We start from the raw sequence: 22818 nt of genomic DNA, 5'->3' as shown, positions 1-22818 counted from the left end.
CCTGGACAGCTCCCAGTGCAGCCTTCCTCACTGGGGAAATGGGGAAGGCGCTTATTAAATGAACAATTCTAGAAAGTGGGAGAAGGCTCCCCTTCACCCTGAGACCCCAGCAAGGCCAGTGGCCATGGGAGCCTGAGCTGAGGAGTGCTGGTTAGCAGTCAGCGGAGTTGAGAGCACTGAGCATCTTCAAGAAAGGGACAGATGGCCCTGAAAGGACAGTGGAGGACATTTTGCTGATTCCAGCTTTGAAGGAGACTAGTTTGTTCCTCCCCACAACCCTCTTTCCACAGGAAAGATAACCAGAGACAATAATTTAGTTCTACCTCTATTTATTGCTACCAACCCATCACCCCCATCATATTTACATTCAAACTATTCAAAGATAGCTTCTACGAGAGTTCCTGGTAGTAGGTTGAGAAGTGTGTCCACTAAGCATGCAATCCTAGACATGGTGGGCACCAATTTTCCCAGGGCCAGTAGGGCCCCGGGAAAGGGTTATTCTGGGAATTCAGGGCACAGACTTGGTACTGGGGTCAACGGAGGCCCCCACCCACAGATACTCTCTCTCTCCTTCTGGAGCTCAAGGTACATCAAAACCTTTAGCAGAGCAAAGGTAGAGTAGTAGACTCCCCAGTGTCCAGCTTTGTGCTTTCTTTGTAAGGACCCACACAAGAGGCCAAGTCTGGGCCTGGACTCATGAGTGGTTTCTGAGGAGCAGTTCTGTCCTTAGAAGCCAGGTCTGACCATCTGCCATTGTGGAAGTGTCACAAGGGGCCCGGAGTAGAAGGGGAGGGCGTGTACTGTCTGAGGCATGGGCATTGTTTTAAGCTTGGGGGAGTGGCAACTTGGCCGAGTCACATGGGGAGGTATGGAAGGGGTGAGCAGGAGGAGCTGTTTCATTTGAGAGCCTGAGGCCCCTCAAGCCCCGTCAGCAAACCTCACTGCTGTCCTTGGCCACAGGTAATGCGGCAGCAGGCATTTAATGTCACAGAATGTCAGAGTTGGCAGGGCCCTCAGCGACTACCCATTCTTATCCTAGCCAGTCCTCCCAACTGGGGAAGGCAGTCGGTTCAAGTGACACAGTGATTTAGTGGCTAAACTCCTAAGCAAGTTAACATGGAGGAAAGTAGGAAAGATACACATGGTTTTCTTCAAACCTGATTTAGAAAAGTCTGGATTTACCCGTAACCAATTAGAGTCCTTTTCAATGGCCAGCTTCCCTAGGGTGTTGAGACTGACCCGAAACACTGACCTGGCCCCCTTTTCAGGAGCAGTGCTACAGGTGAAGGTGGTGTGGAGCTGGAGAGTTTGGAGGCCTCGGTGGTGAGGGGCCCGGGCCGGGTGGTTGCTCGATGTCCCCCTTGCTTTGGCTGCAGCCCAAAGGGCTGTGCTGTCAGTAGGTGGTGGAGGGAGGTGGCCCAGCAGGTGGATGAGACTCCACGGCTCGTGTCCACTCCTGCCGGACACCTGTAAGGTTCCCCTGGCCTCTGCAGCCTTAGGCGCCCCGGGGGGGGGGTGGGACCGGGCTTGGCGACCAGTCCTAGTCCGTGACCCAGGCCACCACGGGAGGCCGGGCCCACCCCATCCCCACGGCCTTGGCTGCTCTGGCCTAGCCCGTGCGGTCGCCACCTCAAGGGGCCCCGGCCAGAGACAGGCTGTGCAGCTGCTCTTCAGCGCCCGCCAGCTCCACCTCATCGCGCCCGCTCTCCGAGCCCTCGAAGCAGCCTGAATCGCGTGGGATGTCCACTTTGGGCTCTGCCATTGTGTGCACTGCTGGCTCCTGGCTGCTCTCAGCACCCTCTTCTGCCTCCTCACTGCCGGCTGCCACGGATGAGGGAAGGAGAGGAATGTGAGGGGCTTGGGCCTTAGCTGGGAGGGGGGCTTCAGAAGCCCTGGGGGGCCCATGTGGGTGGGGGACCCTGGGAAGTCCACTGCAGTCTATCTCTCCCTCTGGGCGACCCCCTCTCCACTGCTGCCCCTTCTGGCTTAGAAGCAGGTGGCACTGGTTTCCAGGCCAGTTCCCCCACCCAGGAGCTCACTGAGCTAGTAGCCAGGAAACCTGCTCTTGAAATCTGGCTTGGTTATTACCCATTGTTGAGGCCTCAATTCCATGCCTCACTTTCTCTGGCCCTAAGTCTCCCCTTTGATCCCAAAGGGAGCTGAGCCTGATCCCCAAAACCCTTCCTCCCCACAAGCTCTGCCCAATACTGGAGTTCAAATGTTGCAAAGCTCCTGCCAATGGCAGAGGGGCCCTGGGGCAGGACCAGGGCCCACCTCCCCTCCCCGCCCCACTCCCCGCCCCCAAGCCCACTCACTGTCATAGTCCAGCAGCAGCTCAGCGGCCGTCAGCAGCTTGGCCCGGTGCTGCGGGTCCATGATATTCAGCTCGTTGAGATGTGTTTCCCGCAGCTCTTTGAAGTCCTCCAGGGTCTGGTAGCCATTGAGCAGCAGGGTGGATGTGTGCTCCTGTGGGTGGAGGCAGGCCACTAGCACGGCCACTGACGAGCCACCCCCACCTGGGAACCCTCTCTCCCAACATAGCTGACTTGCCCTGGCACCCCAATCCCTTGCTCCCAGACACTACTGCAAGTCCCCGCTCAAACCTCGAGGCCAATGCGCTCCAGAAGTTCATGAAGAGTCTTGGGCTTGGGCCTCTTGCCTTTGCTCTGTCGGCGGCTGGGGCGGGAAGGCCCCACAGCCTCCTCGGGCAGCACATCCACGTAGATGAACTTGAAAGAGCCCAGTCTACCATTGAGCAGGCCCAGCCACGTGCCAACAGGTGGCTTTTCAATGATCTGGATCACATCTCCTTTCTGTGGGAGGAGAGGAGAGCAGGATGCAGCAGGAGCGGGGCCCCTTGGCCTCTGCTGACAGCATCCTACCTTGGTTCAATCAAGCCTCTTTTATGGGTGCAGCCTACGAGGCTCAGCAGGGGCCCGGATGCCAACCTTACCTGTAGTTTCAGGGAGTCGTGGTCATAGGGGCTGGGAGTGAAGTCGGTGTGGACTCGTGCCCGGCCACAGAAGGGCCCTGTGTACTGGGGGGCAGGTGGCTCCTCCCCAAAGTTGCCAGAGCCTGGGCTGGGGCTACACAGCTCACTGCCTGCAGGAAACGGAGCAGGGAGGAAGGTTACCTTTGTCCCAGGACAGCTGAGTCAGTGCCCAGCAGATACCTTCCAAGGATACATGCTAGGGAAGAAAGCTGGGCTCTGGTAAGTCTCACACCGCAGAAGGGATTCTGACCTCACCCCTCAGCCACCCTGTAGGAGCATAGCTTCCCTTCTGGGGTACCAGACATGAAAATAGTTGACCATAGAAGGAGAAATGGCTCACAGACTGATGACTGGGCAAATTGGGAAGGCCTCTAGGTAACAACTGGACCAACACCCCAATGAACAGATGAGGAAAACTGAGGCCAGACAGGCCAAGTGACCTGCCCAAGGCCTCTCACTTTATAACTGGGCAGCACTGGGTCCATTAGATGTCTGTCATGTTTCCTGACTTCCACTCCAGTACTCCTGGGAGTCACTTTCCACCCAGGAAGTCACACCCTGCATCAATATTTTACTTTCTCTACTTAATAAGACTCAGTGTCTAGTTACAACGTCACATGGAAACTCAGACAGGCTCTTACTCTCTGGGAAGGACAGGGTGAAAGGCATCATTTAAGTGGCTTTCAGTGGGGGCAGGGAGGTGTCTTTGGAGCCAAAGATCAGAGAACCTGGTACGAGACAGGAGGGGGAGAAAGGGAGTGCCCCTGTGGGTCTGCAGATGAAGGTTCAAAGCCCCCTCCCTCCAGGCAGGGCTGCTGGAAGCTCCTGTCCACCCCCATGGACATCTAGAACATGCCAAATAGTGCCCTGAGCCCAGCAAACCATGGGTTGATGTCCATGAGGCTGAGTCTTCACAGCTGGAGACCTTATAGCTGGAGACCCCACCCTTAGCCTGGATGTCAGAGGCCCAGGGAGCCATAGCCTCTAGCCCCCCTTGGAAAGGTAAGGGTGGGCTGGTCCAAGAGGGCAACGGGGCTCTTCCTCCGCCATTGGGCCCTTCCAGCAAGTGGAGGCTCCTCTAAGGCAGACTTAAGTTCACTACTGGGTCCCCTTGGGCAAGTCACTTGACCTCCTGAGCCTCAGTTTTCCCATCAATAAAGTGGGTGTAATAATAGTACCACCCCTTGAGACTGTTGTGAAGATTTAACGTGAAGAAGGCTGGGAAAGGTCCCAGCAGGCAAATGGTAAAGGTTCATTTCTCTTACCACCCCTCCCGGACAGCCACCTGTACCGCCCTAACCCAGTCCTTTCCCCCAGACTCAGCAGGTGTCCCCCCTACCTCTCCTACTCACCCGTGGAGGCCTGTCGGTTGAGTGCTGGGAGCTCACGCTCCTCCTGCTCAGAAAAGGCCAGCGCCATCTTCTCAGGGCCGGGGCTGTCCAGGCTGCAGTCTGGAGACGTCGGGGAGGCTGAGCCCTCCTCCAGAGTGTCTCCCTGCAGGGAAGGGGAGGCAGGAAACCCTGAGCAGCCTTGGCAGGGGTGCACACAGGCAGCTCCGGGTGCAGAGGAAACAGGCCTGGGCTCAGGGGACAAGTGAGGCCTGGCTGGAGCCCGAGTTCTGCCGCTTGCAGGCTGCATGGCACTCTCTGGGCCTTACTTTCCTCTTCCGTAAAGTGGGACTGACAGTCTTTGCCCTGCCTACATCATGGAATGAGGCTCAACTGGGGTGCCTTTGTCAGCTTGAGGTGCCAATGTACACACAGCAAAGGTCTCTGACAGACCCTGGATTCGGCACTGTTACTAGGGCATAGGCAGGCAGATTATGGCGTGAGAGAGTCACTACTTTTGACTGTGCTCCTATGTGCCAGAGAATTTCATTCAATCCTAACTCAAGAATATGTACTTGATCATCCCAAGTTTACAGATGAGAAGTCATGGAAATGTTCCCATGTGAGAGCCCACAGCTAAGCTGACCTGATTCTAGAGCTCCTGGGCCTCAGTGGGCCTGGTGTGGGGAATTCCGTCACAACTGGCTCGTTGGGAATAAAAGCCCTGATTTGTAGCAGTTGCCGACTCCTGTGTTGTAAATACTCCCCACCGCGGCCCATGGCGAACTACCACAGTCACTGAACACAGACAGCAGGCGCCAACAACTTCAAGGGCACGAACAGCATGGGAAGTTAGTTCAAGAATTAGGAAATGAGGAGTTTTTAAGACTGTTTTTAGTCTTTTCCTTTTTAATATAATTGACTCAATTCTCAGTTTGTATAAATGAATTTTCAATAATGGTTGTATCTCACACCTGGCTCACAAAATTCCTGAAAATTTGAACCAACTTCTGTCCTGAGCTGGCATGAGCCCATTAGTACGAGCTGACTGCAGCACCCCATTGCCAGGGCGCCTCCTCCAAGAGCCACGAGCACACAGACTCACTGTGTGACTTGAGCTACTGGGATGTGCCTGCCCACAGCTGTCTGTCCCGCCTTCCCTCCCTGGGCTGAAGCCAGCCTTCTCTATTTGCTTTCATAGGTCCTCTCCTTGAATCAAGCCTTCCCAATCCCAGGACTCATTCCAAGCAAAACTTTTGAGGTGGATGAGTTTGCCTCAGACGATCTCATCTCCTCAGGCCTGCCTGGCCAAGAAGCTTCTGTTACCCAGACTTTCACCCCTCCTCAGACCCCACTCCTTCTCCCTTAGGATTGTGCCTTCCTGCCATGGCCATGGCCAAGTTAGCTCCCTTCCCCCAGTGACCTTCCTGACTGTAACTGGGTCGGGTCAGGGCATACCCGAGCAGTGGCTATCACGGTGGCCATGCTCACACCCGACCAGAGCGGTGCCTGTCCTCCCTGTTCCCCGCCTTCCCTGGGTCCCAGGCCTCACCATCTCCTCCGACAGGGCCTTCACCATCATCTTGCCCATCTTCCTGTTCATGGTTCGGGAAATTACGGCCCTCCACTTCTTCCCCAGCTTTTTGCCACTCTTCCCAGCATCCTCTGGGGTCGGGACACCTGAGTCATCTTCTGGAATCTGTGACGAAAAAGGTGGAGATCTAGGGACCCCCGTGGCCATGCTTGGGTCCAGGACTTGGGGGCAAAAGGAGGTCTTTGGGTCCTGGCAGAGGCTGGAAGGGTGAGAAGGAGAGCTCCCCATCCCCTTCTTTTAGTTCCAGACCTGTCCTCAGCCAGATTCATTTGCATTTAAATTGACAATGAATTTGCAGTCGAAAAGAATGCAGGGAGTTCCTAGGGCCCAGAATTTTCATCGGTGGGAGAGGTGGGCCTATTATATTTAAACAAACTTTGCCTCAATGATCCTAAAATCGTCTTTCCCCTCCTCCTGCCCTCCTCACCACTCCCCACCCCTAGATGGGCCGCAGCCAGATCCCCCGGGGGCTCCGAAACTCACATTATCATCCAGATTAAACTCTTTCTCGCTCACCACAGGGGAGCTGGGTTTGGATTTGGCAAAATCCTTGAAGCTGCTGGATCGCTGAAGCGAGAGCTGGAAGAAGCGGGGTGTCGACATCAGTGGCGCTAAAATGGAGTGAGGAGCAAGGTTCCCGCTCCGACACACCGCCCCTACCCCAGGGCTGGGCAAGGTCACGGCTGCCCTGAGGGCCCAGGGCTAAGCAGGTGAAGCTGCAAGACGTCCTCCTGGCTACCTGGCTTCCTCCTGTTCTTTAGCTGTGAACCTGCCTCGTGCTGACCCCACAGCAAGTGGCCTGAGAGCCTCAGCCCCACTCAGGCCTCAGATTAAGCCCACATTTCCATCAGTGCCTGAGGTTTGGTCCCCAGAACCCTGTAGTGAAAGACTCAGTGAGTCTGAGAAAACGCATGTCTCCTACTAGAAACACACTGCAGCACATACAACAGCATCCCCTGTTTTAATACAGCAGAGTAAATCCCAAACGCCGCAGCCTGGCTTCCAGGCCCTAAGCCTTCCCCTAGCCTGGTTTCCTGTGACAGTGATCGCAGCAAACACACTGGTGCCTCCAGCCTGTGTCCCAAGAAGAGCAAGAGAACCCCCAGACCTGGCATTACGACCAGGCATTACACTTTCTGGAAAGCCACAGTAGAAACTTATTCAGAGAAGGTGCCCACAGACTTGGGACACAAATGACTGGGCTTAACGTAGTAAAAAGAAAGCTACCATTTTCTCTCTCTTCATCTCTGCTTTTGACCTTAGTCGTAATGCGATGAGCTGGGCATTGTTGACATGTGCCAGTATTCAGACTTTGAGGCCAGAGCTATTGTTTGTGCTGGGAATGAAAAACATTGCCTGCCATTATCAGCAAACAAAGGATGCTCCATCAGCCACTACCACCGCCCTGATGGTGAGCCTGAGGGAGCTCAGGATGAAGACAAACAAGAGGCCAAGCCCTCCGCCACTGCAGCCACCCCCAACGGTGTACCCTGAGGGGACTCAGGATGGAAAGGAACAGGATACTGGCCCTAGACAGCTAAGGTGCATATCAAAGGAATGATTTCAATGAGCCCAGACTCCTGTATCTTCCCATACACAAAAAAGTGCTAAATTCTTTAACTTGTAATGTCTAGTTTCCTTTAACAGTAATCTTTTGATGTTCTGGCTACCTGGTTTCTGTTGCAAAACTGCTAGGTATCCTGGCTCCTCCCTCCTGGGTTTGAAGTCTCAGAAAGTCCGCAGAATAAAACATAAAACATAATTCTCAACTTTGAGGTCATGCTTTTTTTTTTCAGTTGACAGTGTGGATGAGACTGTTTTCAGGAAATGAGCTTTCTTAACTGTATATGCATGCACATGCCAAGATAGCAGCAGAAACCGGGGCCAGGTAAGGAGGGCAGACTTTAGACACAAGAAGTGGAGGCTGAGCCCGAATCAGGATCAACAATCAAGACCAGAGATACACACAGGAACCAGGGTTCACAGATGGCCAGACAGATAGAGCGGGATCGGCTGCAGACATCAGAGATAAGGGCTTGAGGAACCGAAGCCCCAGACCCGCACAAAGCTGAAAGTTTCACATCCTCTTTCCTATGAAAGGAGGGGGGGAGTCTAGTGACAATTCCCCAGGGCAGGGGCAGTATCACCTGCCCACCCCCGCCGTCCCCAACTCCGCCAGGGCCTGGGGACTGCAAAGTCTAGTTCTCTTGGTGGGTCTTGACCAAAAGCAAGTCAGCAATCGGGTCAACGGCCACACCTTCTTAGAGGTCACAGCAAGCCAGCTGACCAGAAACTAGGTTCGCGGTCAGGCCAAGCAGACACCACCACCATGAAGGCCTCCTGGGTGAGGCACCTGCAGCCTCAGGAAGAAAGCCTCTTCTGCATGATGTGGGGGAGCTGGGAAGGGGGCTGAGTGGGAGCAGGGGTGAGAAAGCATGGCTGGGGGGTGACTTCTCCCATTCCCACACATCTCCTCCATCCTCGTCCCCTGGTTTTCCCTGCCCACTGTTCTTTCCTCTTTCTCTCCCTTGCTTTCCCCTTCTCTCCTCCACTTTCCATTCATTTCCTCCTCTTGTATGGCTAGGATGCAGCTGCCTGGATAACTTCCTCCTCTTATTGCCTGGAAAAGAGGGAACAGGGAGAGAGGGTGGGCACCAGGCTGGCCTGGGCCCAAGGAGGGCAGGCTGGCCTGCTATTTTTAGGCAAGTGGGGCCTATTGTGGCCTTCCCTCCACCAAGCCTGTGTCTGGTCTGAAGACCAGGAGGCTGAGAGTCGCCCCTGAAGCCCTAGGGACTGGGGAGCCTGGAAAGCCAGCCGCAGGGCAGGCGTGAGGCCGGAAGTGGGCTTTGTTAGGGAAGAGTAAACTCACCGCCAGGCTGCCCTCTAATTGCAGTTCTTTCCTTTTCCTGTCATTAATCTACAGTTGTGGGGGGCTGGGAAGGGGGGCCTTTGGCCCCTGGGACCTTGTATCAGGGTCCCTCTGTCTCAGCTTTAGCTCAAAACGGGAGAAAACAATCTAAAAGGACCATAGGGGTGGTGCTGGGACTTGTGCCTGGCCAGCTGCTCCTCAGCCCAGGGACATGGAAAGGACTAGACAAGTTCTTTGGGGGACTGAGGGTGAGGGCCAGCTGGCAGGGGGTGGGGTGGTTGCCTTGCCACCCACCTCTAAAGGCAGGAGCAGCCCCAAATATCCTGAATGCCTTTTGGTGAGCCTGAAGTGACCCCCTCACTCAGGTATGAGTGGAATCTTTGAGCCCTTTTGGATTTTTTGCCTGGCCTCCCTTTAGGGTGAGGCCTTCCTTGGTGTCCTGCCCAGGGCGGAAGGTAGTACCATATACTGTTGGCCCCTTTTTCATATCTAAGCGGAGTATACACGCCTCTCACAAAGAACTACTTTCCTGACATTGCTGAGTTCATCTCTGGGATGTGTGGCCATCGGTGAGTTAATAACCTCGCCAAACCTCAGTCTCTACTTGGCTTTGGCCTGCAAGAGTTTGCATCTTATGTACAACCGAATCACTGTGCTGAACACCAGAAATTAACACCACAGTGTAATTCAACTATATGTCAATTAAATTTTTTTATATGTCAGTTAAAGAAAAAGTTCACATCGTGGTTCTGCCATTGACAGGCTGTGTAAAGCTGGGTGTGTTCCTCAGCTTCTCTGGGCTTCTGTTTCCCAGTGGGTGAAATGAAGACCACATCACCCACTTGATTGGGATGTTGTGAGGCTGAGAGGGCCAAGTGCCTGACACAGCAGGCGCTCATGTCCTGTCCGGGCATGCTTAGCCTTCCCTACGACCCACCTCCAGGCTCTTACCAAGGGCATTCCCACCTGGAACAATCCGCCCTTCTCTCAGTCAACCGTAGTTTCTCCTCTCCTTCAGAATCCACTTTAACTGGAAACAACGCAAATGCCCATCAACTGAAGAGTGGATCTGTGAATTGTGACAGAGTCACACAAGGGAATAGCACATGGCGATGAGCTTCATGCAGCTCTCCCCAACAATATGATGAGTCTCACAGATACACCGTGGGGCAGAAGGGACCAGCCACCAGGGTATATTATATGGTTCCTTGTGTGGAAAGTTCAAAATCCAGCAGAAGTAATCCAGCTGTTGGAAGTCAGGACAGCAGTTGCTCTTGGGGAAAGGGGGCATGCTGTGACTGGCAGGGGCATGAGGGAAGCTTCTGGAGGGCTGGAAGTACTCTGTTCGATCTCAGTGCTACCTACATGCGGATGCTCACTTTATAGAAATTCATTGCGTGCTACATTTATGATTGATGCACTTCTTTGGATGGATATTAGACTTCAATAAAAAGGTTTTTCAAATCCAGTTTTAAAGGCACCGCCCCCTGCAGGAAGCCCTCCTTGATCACCCCCCTCAGAGCCTCGCACCGCCCCTGCTGGCATCTTCTTTCCTTGCTTCCTAAGCAAGCTCGGCTTTCCCGGCTTTCCCCAGGTGTCTCTGCAGCGACCCTCTCAGCTCCTTCAGCGTACCAGTCGTACAGCGAGCACCCTCTGGGCTCTGGGCACTTGCAGGTGCATGTGTGAGTATCCAGTAAGGAGGGATTAAACACCTCCCCTGTGCCCAGCACCCTGCCAAGCACTTCATGTGTGCCAGCTCACTTTAGCCTCACCACAGCCATGTCTTACATCCTCACTTCCCAGCAGAGGAGACTGAGATTCAGAGAAATGAAATGTCCTAGGCAGAGTCACTCAGCTGGCAGTGGGACGAGCAACAGTTTGAACCCATGTCTGTGACTCTGGAAGCCTGTGCTTGTTGCTATGCTCAGAGCTCACGAAGTCATCCCCCAGTATAGAAGTGGATTGAGGGCAATGGTGACTGCGCGTGTTATTTGAAAGGAGCTACCAGGAGATCAGGTGGGAACATGGAGGCAGAAGGACTTGGGAAGGCTTCATGGAAGAGGAGGTACATTTGAGCTGGGGTGTGCAGGAGAGACAGGATTTCTCCAGGTGGATCTGGGAAAAGTTTGACAGAGAACGAGAGTTAGGGATGTTCAAAGCGTGGTGTTGGGATGGTGGGTACACCAGTGTGTGGGGTGGGAGGTGGAGCAGAAAAGGCCGCGGAAGGCCCTTGCCAGCTTTGTCAATTAACTTGGGCATTAGTCTGTGTGCAGTGAGGAGCCACTGGAAATGTGAAGTGCATGCTGGTGGGGAGGCGTCATGCCAGAGGGGTGCTGTAGGAAGGGAACCCCAAGGGAAGTAGTGTTTTGGAATTGGGGAAGAAAGGGGCAGGGGGAGACTGGAGGGAGGGGACAGTTGAGCATTTGAATTAAACGATTCCTCTGCATTTCCACTGGTGTGAGGTCTGGGGTATAGTCAAAAAGTAGGGGTGTGGTGTGGTAGGACCATCCTTAGGGGAGGCAGTTTCCAGGACAAACCCCTTTCCACTTCCTACACTTCAACAGATGATGAGGGAGTGCAGAGATACCTTGATGGAGGTGAAAGTCTCCAAAAGGCAACCAAAGGGTATGTCCCCCAACCTGGGGGTCTCCCTAGTCCTTCCTGATGCACAGTAGGTGCCACATCCTGACCCTACCATCTTGGAGGGTCTGTTCCTGACTCTGTTGCCTGGAAGGTCACTCATTCCATAGCCATCTAGGTCGGCCCTGCAGAGCCCTCCTGCTGATAGGTTGAGTCTTTTATGCTTATCAGATTCTTCTAGTGCTTCTGAGATCAGTAGGGAGACAAGAGAATAGAGGGAGAAGGGGTTAAGACTCTGGACACTGACAAATCTCGGCTTGGATCCCTGCTCTGCAGCTTACTAGCTGTGTGACCTTGGGAAAGTCCTTCACCTCCCTGAGCCTCAGGCATAAAATAAAGACAATGCCTGTCCCTACCTCACAAGATTGTCGTGAAGAGCCAACAAGCTACGAGGTGGGTAGAGTGCACAGAACAGTGCCTGGCACCTGATGGGCTAGTAAGTCCTGTTTTCTCCACTTCAGGGCTGAGACCAAGGTTCATTCTTTGCGGTGTCCTCCCCGCCTTCACCCACACCTGCACCATCACCCCCTCGTGTGCACATGCACACATGCAACAGGGTGTGCTCACATTTATTGTTCCAGGCAATCCCTACACCCTCCTGGGGTGGGCAAATCAGTAACGATTCCCCTCTTCCGAGGTGAGGAAACTGAGGCCCAAGGAAGGTTAGTGAACTGTCCAAGGTCCTACAGCTGGAACCTGGTAGGATTCCAACTCCACCTTCTTGTCCCGTGCCCAGCACATCTCTACTTGGTCGGCCTGAGGGGAGGACTGGGGCAGGAGAGGGAGGCTTTCCCCTCCACCACATCGCCTTGGCCTCTGAGGGGAAGGGACTTGCCCAAGTCACAGTGCTGGAGCCTGGCCTCTGCCTCCAGGCCTGGGGAAGATGCTGTCTCTACCTTCTGAAAAGTTGTCTTTTCTAAGGACACTTCCATGGGGATAAGCCTTGGAGAGTGGCTCTGGAGGCTGGTCCAGGTTCTGCAGGGGTGAGGTGGGGTTGGCCTGGACAGCACTCCCCGGGAGGACATGGCCCTCAGAGGGCCACCAGGGCCTTGACTCTCCTGGGAGAGACCAGGGGAAAATCCTGGAGGCCCAGTCACCAGACACAGAATCTGGATAATGGAAGTCGGGAAAGAAGATGGGACTTCTGGCTTCTGTGAGCCACTGAGCACCTCCACCTGAGGTGACCCAGGGTCCCAGTGTCCGCTCTTTCTCAGCCTCTTTCCTCCAGTTCAGCTCCCCTGTGGTTTGGGGCCCAGCAGGGTCTAGAGCGGTCTCTGCTTCCCACCCCCAGCAGCCGGAGAGCAAGGGGAAATGGACCCGCTCACCAAGGAGGGGCAGCCAATGGCAAGTCTGCTGGGGCTAGCGGCGCACAGAGCTTGGACAGGGGTGACAGAGCTGGTGTGAAGAATCGTAAATCTCTTTCCCACCCGCCCACCTCCACTGCAACCTTAGCGAAGCCATTGGGGTGCAGAGAGTACAGCCGGAAGTGGCAGCCACCCCAGGACCTGAGATGGGGCAGGATGCACACCCCAGTGCCCTGAGCTCAGCAACTCAGCTGGCTCAGTCTCTGCCTGGGGGCTGCTCCCCCGACAAAGGGGCTCCCCCATGAAGCACCTGGGCTGGGCTCCAGGGGAAACCGGCAGGACACAGTGAGGGCCTGGAGGCCCCAGACCTTGACCCATGGCTATGCTCGGCCTCTGGGACCTGGTTCAGGCCTACTTTGGGATGGTCCTTGGATCCTGCTGGATGCGCAGCACGTACTGGCTGATTACCTGGGGGATTCTTACAGTCAAATCAAAGAATTAAGTCTAGAAATCCTCAAATCCAACTAGAGAAACCTAGCTGTGGGCAGAGCCTTCAAGGTATCTTCTAGTCTGGCCTCATAGCTCCAGGAAGGTGAACACCTCAGCTGCCTATAGCGGCTGCTTTTCTTCCTGGCCTTTAAAATCCCCCCACAGAATTTTTTCTTCATTAGCCTTCACTCCTACTCCCCTTCTCACCAGCTTCATTTCTCATCCTTCACAAATAATTTTTCCCCTCCCGGGATGAAGCTGTATGCCCCCTGTGTCTCATTGTAGGTTTGGAGGCCCTTTCCCTGAGTCTGCAAATTGTGTGGGGCCCCATCTCCAGGTTAGCACCCTCTCTTGTGGGCCCCAGGAGGTACAACAGAGTTGAAGCAAGTGGGCAAAGCCTGGGCTACGGCCAAAGGGCAGGGGCCCTGGGAGCATCATGGCTCCTAGCTGAGTGGCCCAGCGGAGCCCTTTGAGTAAGATGGCCCCTGAGAGGCAGGCTCAGACAGAAGCAGTGGCGGGACTGGTGTAGGGGAGAGAGAATTAAGTACAGTCTTAAGATTCAACTTGAGAATGGTATTTTATGATTCTCGAACTCTAAGATTCTGGTCCTGAATTTTAGGTTTCTGTCTTACAGCATCGCAGGGTTGAATTCTACAACTCTAGACTTCTAAGACTGTATCTGTAACTCTGTTTCTCAGAATTTTGTAACTCTCTTCTGTACTTCTGTTACTCTAGTAACCTCTGGGCCCATGTCCCATTGCCCTTGGGAGAATGGCCCTTGTCTAGAGACTAAACATATGGCCTTTGGCTCTTCCCATTTCTGTGAGCCCTGGAGAAGATGGGTTGAGAGAGCAGAGGGAAGGAAGCAATCAGTTCCCAAAGATGCTCCTCACCTTTTTCTTCTGAGTGGGCTCCTTCTCACCGGCGTTGGAGGGCTTACGGCGCAACATGGTCCTCTACACTGGTGATACTCCGTCCCTGCTCTTGTAGGTGTTGAGATGCGGAGGCCTCTTGCTCAGCCTCACCAGCACCGTCCAGGAGGCACGGCATGGACTGAGCCTCTGGCTGCCACTCTGACTGCTGCAGTGGCAGCTTGGGGGTGCGGGCCATGGACACCAGGCGGCAGTGGCATACAGGAAGCCCTGTCACGTGACCTGCTCTTACAGCAATCGCAGCCCCTGCTGGCCCCTAGGGAGGAAGGAAGTCCCAGCTTCGGTCTCCAGAGATTCTGATGCAGACGGCTCTTGGGTTGAACAGGCAGAGAAAAGTCCCTACCCTGCCATCTCATGGCAACCATCACTGGTCCTTCAGCCAATCAGCCTGACACGATGTGGCCTACTCAAGCCCTTTGTCTCACTGATCATAATCCAGAAACCAGAAGTGGGACCATCTCTCTGCTTGTTGGGCCAATGCTCCTGGTCTCCTGGCAACGCCAAGGTCATCACTGCCGTCACTACCTCTACCATCCCCCCATAACCGTCACTCCTAGCTATAGCCGTCACCTTACAGCCAGCACCCCTGAAGTCATCTCCACTGCTGTCGGCACACCTACAGTCATCAGTGCTAGAGCAACCATCCCTACAGCCGACACCCTCAGCCATCATGCCTACAGTAATTCTCACTGCGGCTCTCATTGTTACAACCATCGTCCTCCCCACTGTTACACTTATGGATGTTACAGCCAGCCACCTGCAGGACACTTTTACCCCCTACAGCCATCATCCTACAGGCATCCCTGCAGCCAACACCTTTCAGCTATCATCCCTGCAGTCATCCCACAGCCGTTAGCACCACTACAGACATCATTGCTAAAACAGCCCTCAGCCATCTGCCTCAATCGGCCTCGCCACTGCCACTATCACTTGTGCAGCTATCATCCTCAGAGCTGTCACCCTTACAGACATTATTGCTATAGTCAGTCATCCCCACTGATGCCCTCACCCCTACAACCATAACCCCTAGAGCCATCTCCTCTCGGTCATCACCCTGCAGCTGTGATCCTCACTATCACTGGCACACCTACAGCCATCCTCACCAAAGCAGTCACACCTAGAATCAACATCCCTTGGCCATCATCACTTATATTTATCACCACCACAGCCATCACCATGAAAAAAAAAAAAGCAATTGCAAGCGACTCAACACCACCAGCAAATGTCCTGTGCAGCAGGCATTTCTAGAATGTCTTTGTGCTAAGTTTAGAATGCTCACTTTGTGGGTTATCTGTGGCAGATATTTTAATAACTTTAATGACTTATTCTTATTACAAAAGCAATTCATATTCATCATATACAATTTAGAAAACACGGATAAACAAAAAGAAGAAAATTCCAAAATTCTCCATAATTATCTTCTACACTATTTGAATGAATATTCTTTTCTGTTTTTGAGCATTTAACCTCTCTCTCTCTCCCCAAAGCATGATTTGCACAGAATGTAGATCAATGGTTGGGGGGGGGATGGGGAGAGAGAGATCAGGAGAGGCACCAGGACAGTTTGGGGAGTGATGGATCGTTTATAACCTTGGTTGTGGTGATGGTTTCATCAGTGTGTACATATGTAAACTCAACAAATGGTATGATTTAAAAATGTGCAGTTTATTGTAGCTCAGTTATACCTAAATGACCCTGTCTTTAAATTTTTAAAAATTAAAAAAGTCATACTTCACACACTGCATTTGTATCTGCTTGTCAAATTGAACACGGTATCAAGATTTTCTCATACTACACCTCAATTAAAAAAAAGATTTTTTCATGCCGTGAAATGTGCTTCTACTACTTGATTTGTAATGCACCCCCCCAGCAGCCCACTGTATGAATGCACCATGTTTATTTCACCAGGCCCCTGCAGATGAACTTAGATTGGCTGATTTTTCACTCTTCACGGTACATCCTTAAGGTAAATATTCACAGTCATGAATTTTTTCTTAGGCTAAATTTCCAAAAAGGGAATCCTGGGGGTAAAAGGTGTGCATCTTATTAAGGCTTTCCATTCTGGGGCACTTGTGAAATCAGAGGCTGGCCCTCCCCTTTCCCAAGATGTTCTTGTGACTTCCTCCACCCTTACTCTCCAGCCTGCCCTACGCCCTCCCACCATTCATCGGTCCGGGTGAGCTCAGGAGAGACAGTCCTTCTCCCCCAAGCTGAAACCGTACTTCTTTGGCTCTGTCCTACTCAGCCTGCCAGGCCGACCCTCCAAAAGATCGGCGCCCCCAGCACGCTTCCCTCCCGCCACTCCCCTCCTCCCTGGCCTGCGCTTTCCAGCCTGAAAGCCCCTCCCAGGCTGCCCCGAGCGCGGGCGCGGAAACTGCCCGCGGCTGCGCCGCGCGGTGTGAGGGACCCTGCGGGCCCTCGGTGGCGGGCGCGATCGGGGGCGCTGGGTGCCGGGCGCGGCTGCAGGGGCTCCGACGGCCGGAGCGGCCTGGGTGAGGGTGGGGGCAGCCGCTGGCAGAACTTTCCCGGCCTGCGCCGCGACGGCATGTCCCGGGCCCGCGCAGGATGTGCCGGCTTCCTGTTTGCGCAGCCCCGGCAGCGAGCCGAGCTCACACACTAACCGCAGAGTCTTCAAAGGCAGCCACCTAACCCCAGCGCTGGGCGGACGCGACAGCCTCGCCGAGGCCTGGGAACAGGCAGCGGGGTGGGGGCTGGGGGTGAGGATGGGGGTGGGGTGGGGGGACCTCGAGAGAAGCACGGAGAGACGAGACGACCAGCCCCCAGGACCGAAGGGAGCAGGTGTTTTGCGCTCTGGCCCTTCTGGCTCCTCTTCAGATCTGTCTCTTCGGGTAGGCAGTCCCCGCTCTGGGGGTCCAGGGCTCCCCCATCCAGACTTGCCTTCCCCCAACTTTTCTCTCCCAGCAGATTGCCCTGGCCCCAGCCCATTAGGTCAGGCTCCAGCTGGCTAATGGGCCCTAAACACTTTAATAGGTTTCCCTTCCGGGCAACATATTTGCATTTTATAGGTTACATTGCAGGTACACAAAGCCCTTAGCTAAAGAAGTGATCCAGGTCAGTACTGTGAACAAGGCCACCTCAAACTTGATAATGGGCTGGCAAACAGGACCTCAGAGCTCTCTGGGCAGCCTTGTGCCAGGCACTCTGAGGAGATGCAAGATGAATAGCTGTCAAGGTCCCTTGCACCTGGGAGCTTACATCCTAGATGGGACAGCAAGTTTACACCTGCCCAGCACTTGTTCTTTGCCAAGAGCTTACATTAGTCACTTCAAAAACATTATTTAATCCTCCCCCCTCCCCATAAGTGAGTAATTTAAATTGGAATTATTATGGCGAAGATGTATCCAGTATAAATGTAGGGCAGGAGAGCCTTGATTTAGCAGCAATATTGTGGGGGGAGAGAGAGAGAGTGTGTGCATGTGCGTGTGTGTGTTGCAGGGTAGCAGGGGGTGGGGTGGGAGTGGGTGCGGGGGCGTGTTCAACTGATAGATCTGGGTGAATCCTCAGAGGGCAGACACAGGGCTGCTAAATATACAAAGGTCATCACTGTAGCCTGCATTCAGATAGAGCAACTCCCTCCGCATCTGTACCTGCCCCCAGAGATTCCAATTTGGCAGATGATCATGGGTGGGATATTTTGGGCAGTTGGGACCCAGACATGTAGGAAAGCATCCTTCACTCTCTGAATGGGTACAGTCCTGATTTGAGAGAACGCATTAGAGTTTGGATAAGCAATACCTAAATTTGGAAAAATTTCCCAAATGATTCTTCTCACTTCTCCCTGCCACCTGCATCCAGTTGAAAATAATAACACTACAGGGCAGGTGCTGGTGGGCTTTACAACAACCCTATGAGGCAGGCACTGCTGTTATCCTTATTTTCCAGGGAGGAAGCCAAGGCTCAGAGGGGTTCAGCAAACTGTAAGACGACACAGCTAGGAAGGGGCGGGAGCTGAGTTTTAAACACAGGCTTGGTCTGGGTTCAGGGCCTGTACTATTGACCACAGTGGCTCAAGTGCCTCTGCTGCAGAGTTCCTGAACTAGGAGGTGAGAGAATTGACACCCTATGCTGGCTGAGGTGCCGCAGGGCCAACTTGAAGCAGAGGGGAGTGATGAGGATGGGGAGGGCGTCTGGAAGTGGCACCATAGGCATAAAAGCTGGACAGTTAGGGTTGTTTCAATGGGGGCGATCTATAGGGGAGCCCTAGTCAACCTGGGGAGTAGTCAACACCAGTCATATCTGGCTTAGAGGGTTGGGATGGGGAAGCAAGTGGACTTCAAACAACTGTTGTATAGAGGAGGGGGATGTATTCTGGGTGGCCAGGAATGATGGGGAACAGATAAATGGGAGGTTTGGGTTCAGTCCAAGGAAGACATTGTTAATATGCAGATGGTACTAGCTCGCCCCTGAAAAGTAGTGATCTTCCTGTCTTGAGAAATGTTCAAGCAGAGACCACATCGTCCCTTGGAAATACCTGGGCATTTCCAAGGTGAAGTCCACCTTGGTAGCCTGACCCATTATCAGATTTCATGGCGGTCATTTTAAGCTGGTAGGGTGAGGAGAGCAAATGTGCAGGTGGGAGGAGGGCAGAAGAGGGCGAGGGGCCTGGGCAGGAAGCATCCTTTCCTCACGGACACAGACAGTACCCACCAAGCTTGCAGCTCAAGGAACGCTGGGGAGCCCAGAGGCTGATGGGAGGGAAAGACAGTCATCTCTGAATTTCTGAATTCGTTTTGAGGTCTTGGTTTGAAAACAAAAAACACCTGCAGGCAGCTGTGGCAATTACCATCAGAAGAGGAGGCTGGGCTTTGGTATTCAGATAAAAACACACTCACGAGTCACTGGAGAGCCTTTCCATGGGAGACGGAGAGACTGGGCTGCTTTGCCTAGGAATCTGTCCAAGGTTACAAGAACAAAAGTCACTGAGCAGTCCATGGAGCTCTAGGGAAGAGGGGGAGCAGAAGAACATCCCCTAGAAATGGAGTCAGGTGGAACTGGATCCAAATTGCCATACATCACCTACTGGCTACATGACCTCGGGCAAGTGACCTTGGGGAGTGAGCTCTAGTGAAGATGGTAACAATGATAATGTGGGCCTTGCGGGGGTGGGGGGGAGTGTGGTGTTTGTGTGTGCGCACGCACATCTGCGTGTGTGTACATGTGTGTGTAAGTGTAACCAGCCTTACCCAGATGACACGTATAGAGAGTGCTCTCAGCCCAGTGGAAGCTCATGTAAAGTTTGGTACCTGGTGGGTGACCCCATGTAATTTCACTCCAGGCTCCATCTGGAGTTTCTCCTCTTGCCTTGGCACCTGCTTCTACATCTCATATGGGCCCCAACTGAATCCCTGCTACATGACCCTAGGGCCCATATCCTGTGTGTCTCCACCTTGTCAAGGGCTGGGTCCCTCAGTCCAAGCTATTCTGGAACACAGGAGGTGTGACAAGTAAGGGGGCCTAGGACTACTCAGGACCGCTGGGAGGGAAATTAGCTTTTCAGCTTCATGGCCTTGCTGTGGACCATTGGGGCTTTCTCAACCACCCATCCTACCTCATTTGAGCTGCTTGCTCAGTTCCTGTTTCATAAAGAAACAAGGAAGTGAGGAGATGGGCCAGCCTCAGGGCAAGGGTTGGCTGGGCGGGGCTGGGGAGCGCCTCACACTTACAGCTGAGAGAACCCTGGAGGACAGAGATGGACAGAGAGGAAACTGTAGCTATTGAATCTTTCATATTTCTTTTTTCTTTTTTTTTTTTTTGCGCCAAGAGTGCCCAGCCACTGATTTGAGGAAATGCCCAGCGAGTTGGTAAAATTCACTGCTGACGTGGTTTAGCTGGCTGAAGAGTAGCCAGCCCCGCCCCTTCTGTGGCCCCAGCCCACGAACAGCTGGAGCAGCTGGCGGGCAAATGAGAGAGGACTGACTTAGTTGTAATTTTGAAAATGAACCATTTAGACTCTTTGTGTGTGTGTGTGCATGTGTCATCTAAGCAGGCTCTTTTCTATTCCAAAGAGGATTTAAAGTGTAAAAAAATGTAGCTCAGTCCCATCATCACCACTGTTGTCACAGCTGTGTGACCTCAAACCGGTCTCCTCGGGCCTCAGCTTGCTCGTTAGCAGCAGTAAGGGAATGACGGAGGCACACTGAGAGCCAGTGAGAGGAGCCAGCCCAGAGATGAGTCAGGATGCTGGGGACCTCATCCCAACTGTGGCCCCAAAGGGCAGCGTGACCTTGGGCAGTTCCCTTCCTTTTTCTGGGCTGCTGTCGTAGTTTCCCCATCTGGACACGGAAGGTATCGAACCTGCTCTTTGTTTATTTGGTCATTGGGCTCCTAAGCAGGACTTGCTACGGAATTTGTGGGGCCCCTTGTTAAAAAAATTCTTAAGGATTTCAGGACAGTGACATCAGAACATTACCTACAGAGTGGGCCCTTTTAAGCACGAGGCCTTGCACAATGGCACAGGTCAATCACCAAGAAGGTGGCCCTGCAATTACTTCCGATACAATTTTACAGGAAGCCCATCTGCCTGCTTTTTTTTTCCAAATTGAAGACTAGTTGATTGACAGTGTTGTGTCAGTTTCAGGTGTACTAGGGCTCTGCTTTGCCTTGTGGCATTTCTTTGGAACCTCAGGCTCCGGGGAGCAGCGCTGGGAAAACACAAATTAGATTCCTGCTCAAAAGCCCATCTAGTTTTTACAATTTATATGTAAAATTTGTGTCCCAAACCTTTTCCTTACTTCCCTCCAATGGTGAGGCAAGAGTTGAACTCACGCTCGGTAGATAGCAGCATTTTCATCTCTTGTCTGTGTGGCTTCCTGGCTTACAGAGCTCTGACACATCCGGGCCTCTCACCAGAACCTCATGAGGAAGATGGTACAGGTAGTTTGCAGAAGGGACAACAGAAGACCAGAACGGGGTGGTAACCTGACCAAGGCCACACAGCTGCCACAGCTGGGATTAGAACTCTAGAATCCTAACTCCTAGGAAAAGGAAGTTGACCTGCTCCACAATGGCAATCAGCAGGCAAGGAGGGGTTTAGTAAATGCTCTTCTCCAGCATAAAAACAAAGGACCAGAGCCCAAGGGGGCATTTATGTATCTTGGATTCCTAATGGTGCCTCAAGTGCTCTGCATGTGTTAGTAGCCCTGCTGTGTGTGCCCTGAACACTTCCCTGCCTGATGGGGGTGGGGGTTAGGGTGGGGGTGGGGGTGGGGAAGCCCTTCAAGCAGGATGCTTAGTGTGTTCTGAGGCCCAGGAAGGGAGGCGCTGGGGTGGCTGCGGACCCCTTTGCAGCCCTGATTCTGGAGCCAGGGTTCTCAGTCCCAAAATGGTGGATTGGAAGAGGCAGCTAAATTGTGGGGAGGAGAGGAGGTGCAGCCCTGGGTCTTGCACTAAAAGCAAAAATGTGGGGGCGTTTGAGCTGCCCTGCGCTGAGACTGGCGAGTGGGTCTTGGCCAGGTACCCAGGCTCTCCTGCTGCCTAGGGAACCCCAGGAGCAAGTGTCAGGGGTCAAAGGTAAAGGCCTGGGCAGGCAGGCCCTGGGGAAGCAGGCTGGTGTGGAGAACACAGCTCTCTAAGTCAGCCCTGTGATCCTGGTTCAGCCTGTTTTCTCATCTGTAAAATGGCGAGAGCCAGGCCCCTTGCCTTTTTTGAGAGAGTGGATCCTGAAGTCATTTGCCTGGTATGAACCCTGCTTTTTTTCCTTTCCTTGACGAGTGACCTTGAGCAAGCTGGTTAATCTCTATGAGCCTCGCTTCATTCCTGACTTGTAAAACGGGAACAATAGAAGTATCTTCTCAGATGTTGTGGGGATGAAATGGGAAAATGCAACAATGTACTTACTGTCCACTTAAAATTTTAGGAGGGTAGATCTCATGTTCAATGTTCTTACTGCAATAAAATTAAAAATTTTTAAGAGAATGCATGTAAAGCACAGTACCTAGTACATACTAAACACTCACTGAATGGTGACTATGAGGATGATGATGACGACGGTGGCAATGACGACTAATTGTATTATTAGTGTCTGTCTTTATGGGGTGAGCTTGTGAGGGAGCAAATGACTCAGCAAAGGGAGGCCCATTGTTGGGTGCTACAGGCTCTCAGCATGACTCAGAACTGGGGCCTTTGGGTGCAAGCATCAGCAGTGATAACTGTCACAGGTCACCTTCACCTGTCACCGCCTAGGGGACTCCTCTGCCTGATGTCTTTGCCCAGTACTCTTCCCCAGAGACTTGGTTCTCTTCTGCCCTGACTGTGCTCCTCTGGTGCTTTCTGGGATCACCTTTGACAAGCCCCCAGCAAGGGGCTCCCTTCTGTACCGTCCACAAGGCTACACGACCTTTAGCACAGGAGGTGGTTGGCTGGGCGTGGCATGCACACGAATACACGTACACGCACGCATGCTCACATGCACATTCTCAAGCACATGTGCTCCCCAACTGAGCTTCTGGGAGCCTCACATCCCCGCCCCCACCTCACCCCTCCCCTTTCTCCCCCACCACAAAAGCCACAGGTAACAGCAGTCCCCGGCAGCACAGCAGACGATGCAAAACCCAGAGGCACGCTTTGTTGCCAGGCTGTTTCAAGCATTTAGCAGGATGTGAGCCCAGGTGGCTAACCGCTGGGCTAGCCAGAGAAAACTCTTCCCCACCC

At 53.3% G+C, this 22818-nt stretch overlaps 1 protein-coding gene across 1 annotated transcript; it reads right to left on the bottom strand.

Annotated features, from left to right (window-relative positions):
- Positions 1-1491: 1491 nt before the first annotated feature.
- On the bottom strand, positions 1492-14317 carry SASH3 (SAM and SH3 domain containing 3). The gene is made up of 8 exons (XM_006203997.4): positions 14110-14317; positions 6398-6493; positions 5873-6019; positions 4345-4486; positions 2954-3102; positions 2604-2813; positions 2316-2466; positions 1492-1821 (listed from the first exon to the last, which is right to left on the bottom strand). The coding sequence occupies exons 1-8, from the start codon at positions 14164-14166 to the stop codon at positions 1631-1633; spliced, it is 1143 nt and encodes a 380-aa protein (XP_006204059.1). The 5' UTR covers positions 14167-14317; the 3' UTR covers positions 1492-1630.
- Between the last annotated feature and the right edge of the window lie 8501 nt (positions 14318-22818).

The sequence above is a fragment of the Vicugna pacos genome, chromosome X, assembly GCF_048564905.1.
Source record: "Vicugna pacos chromosome X, VicPac4, whole genome shotgun sequence".
Classification (NCBI taxonomy): Eukaryota; Metazoa; Chordata; class Mammalia; order Artiodactyla; family Camelidae; genus Vicugna; species Vicugna pacos.
This window is presented reverse-complemented; position numbering and strand designations above follow the sequence as displayed.

Excerpts from the sequence above, each read along its gene's own strand:
- SASH3 (XM_006203997.4), bottom strand. The coding sequence starts at position 14,166 with ATGTTGCGCCGTAAGCCCTCCAACGCCGGTGAGAAGGAGCCCACTCAG. Across the intron at positions 2,814-2,953 it reads ACGACTCCCTGAAACTACAG|AAAGGAGATGTGATCCAGAT; the intron begins GTAAGGTTGGCA and ends CTCCTCCCACAG. Across the intron at positions 2,467-2,603 it reads TGGAGCGCATTGGCCTCGAG|GAGCACACATCCACCCTGCT; the intron begins GTTTGAGCGGGG and ends CTCCACCCACAG.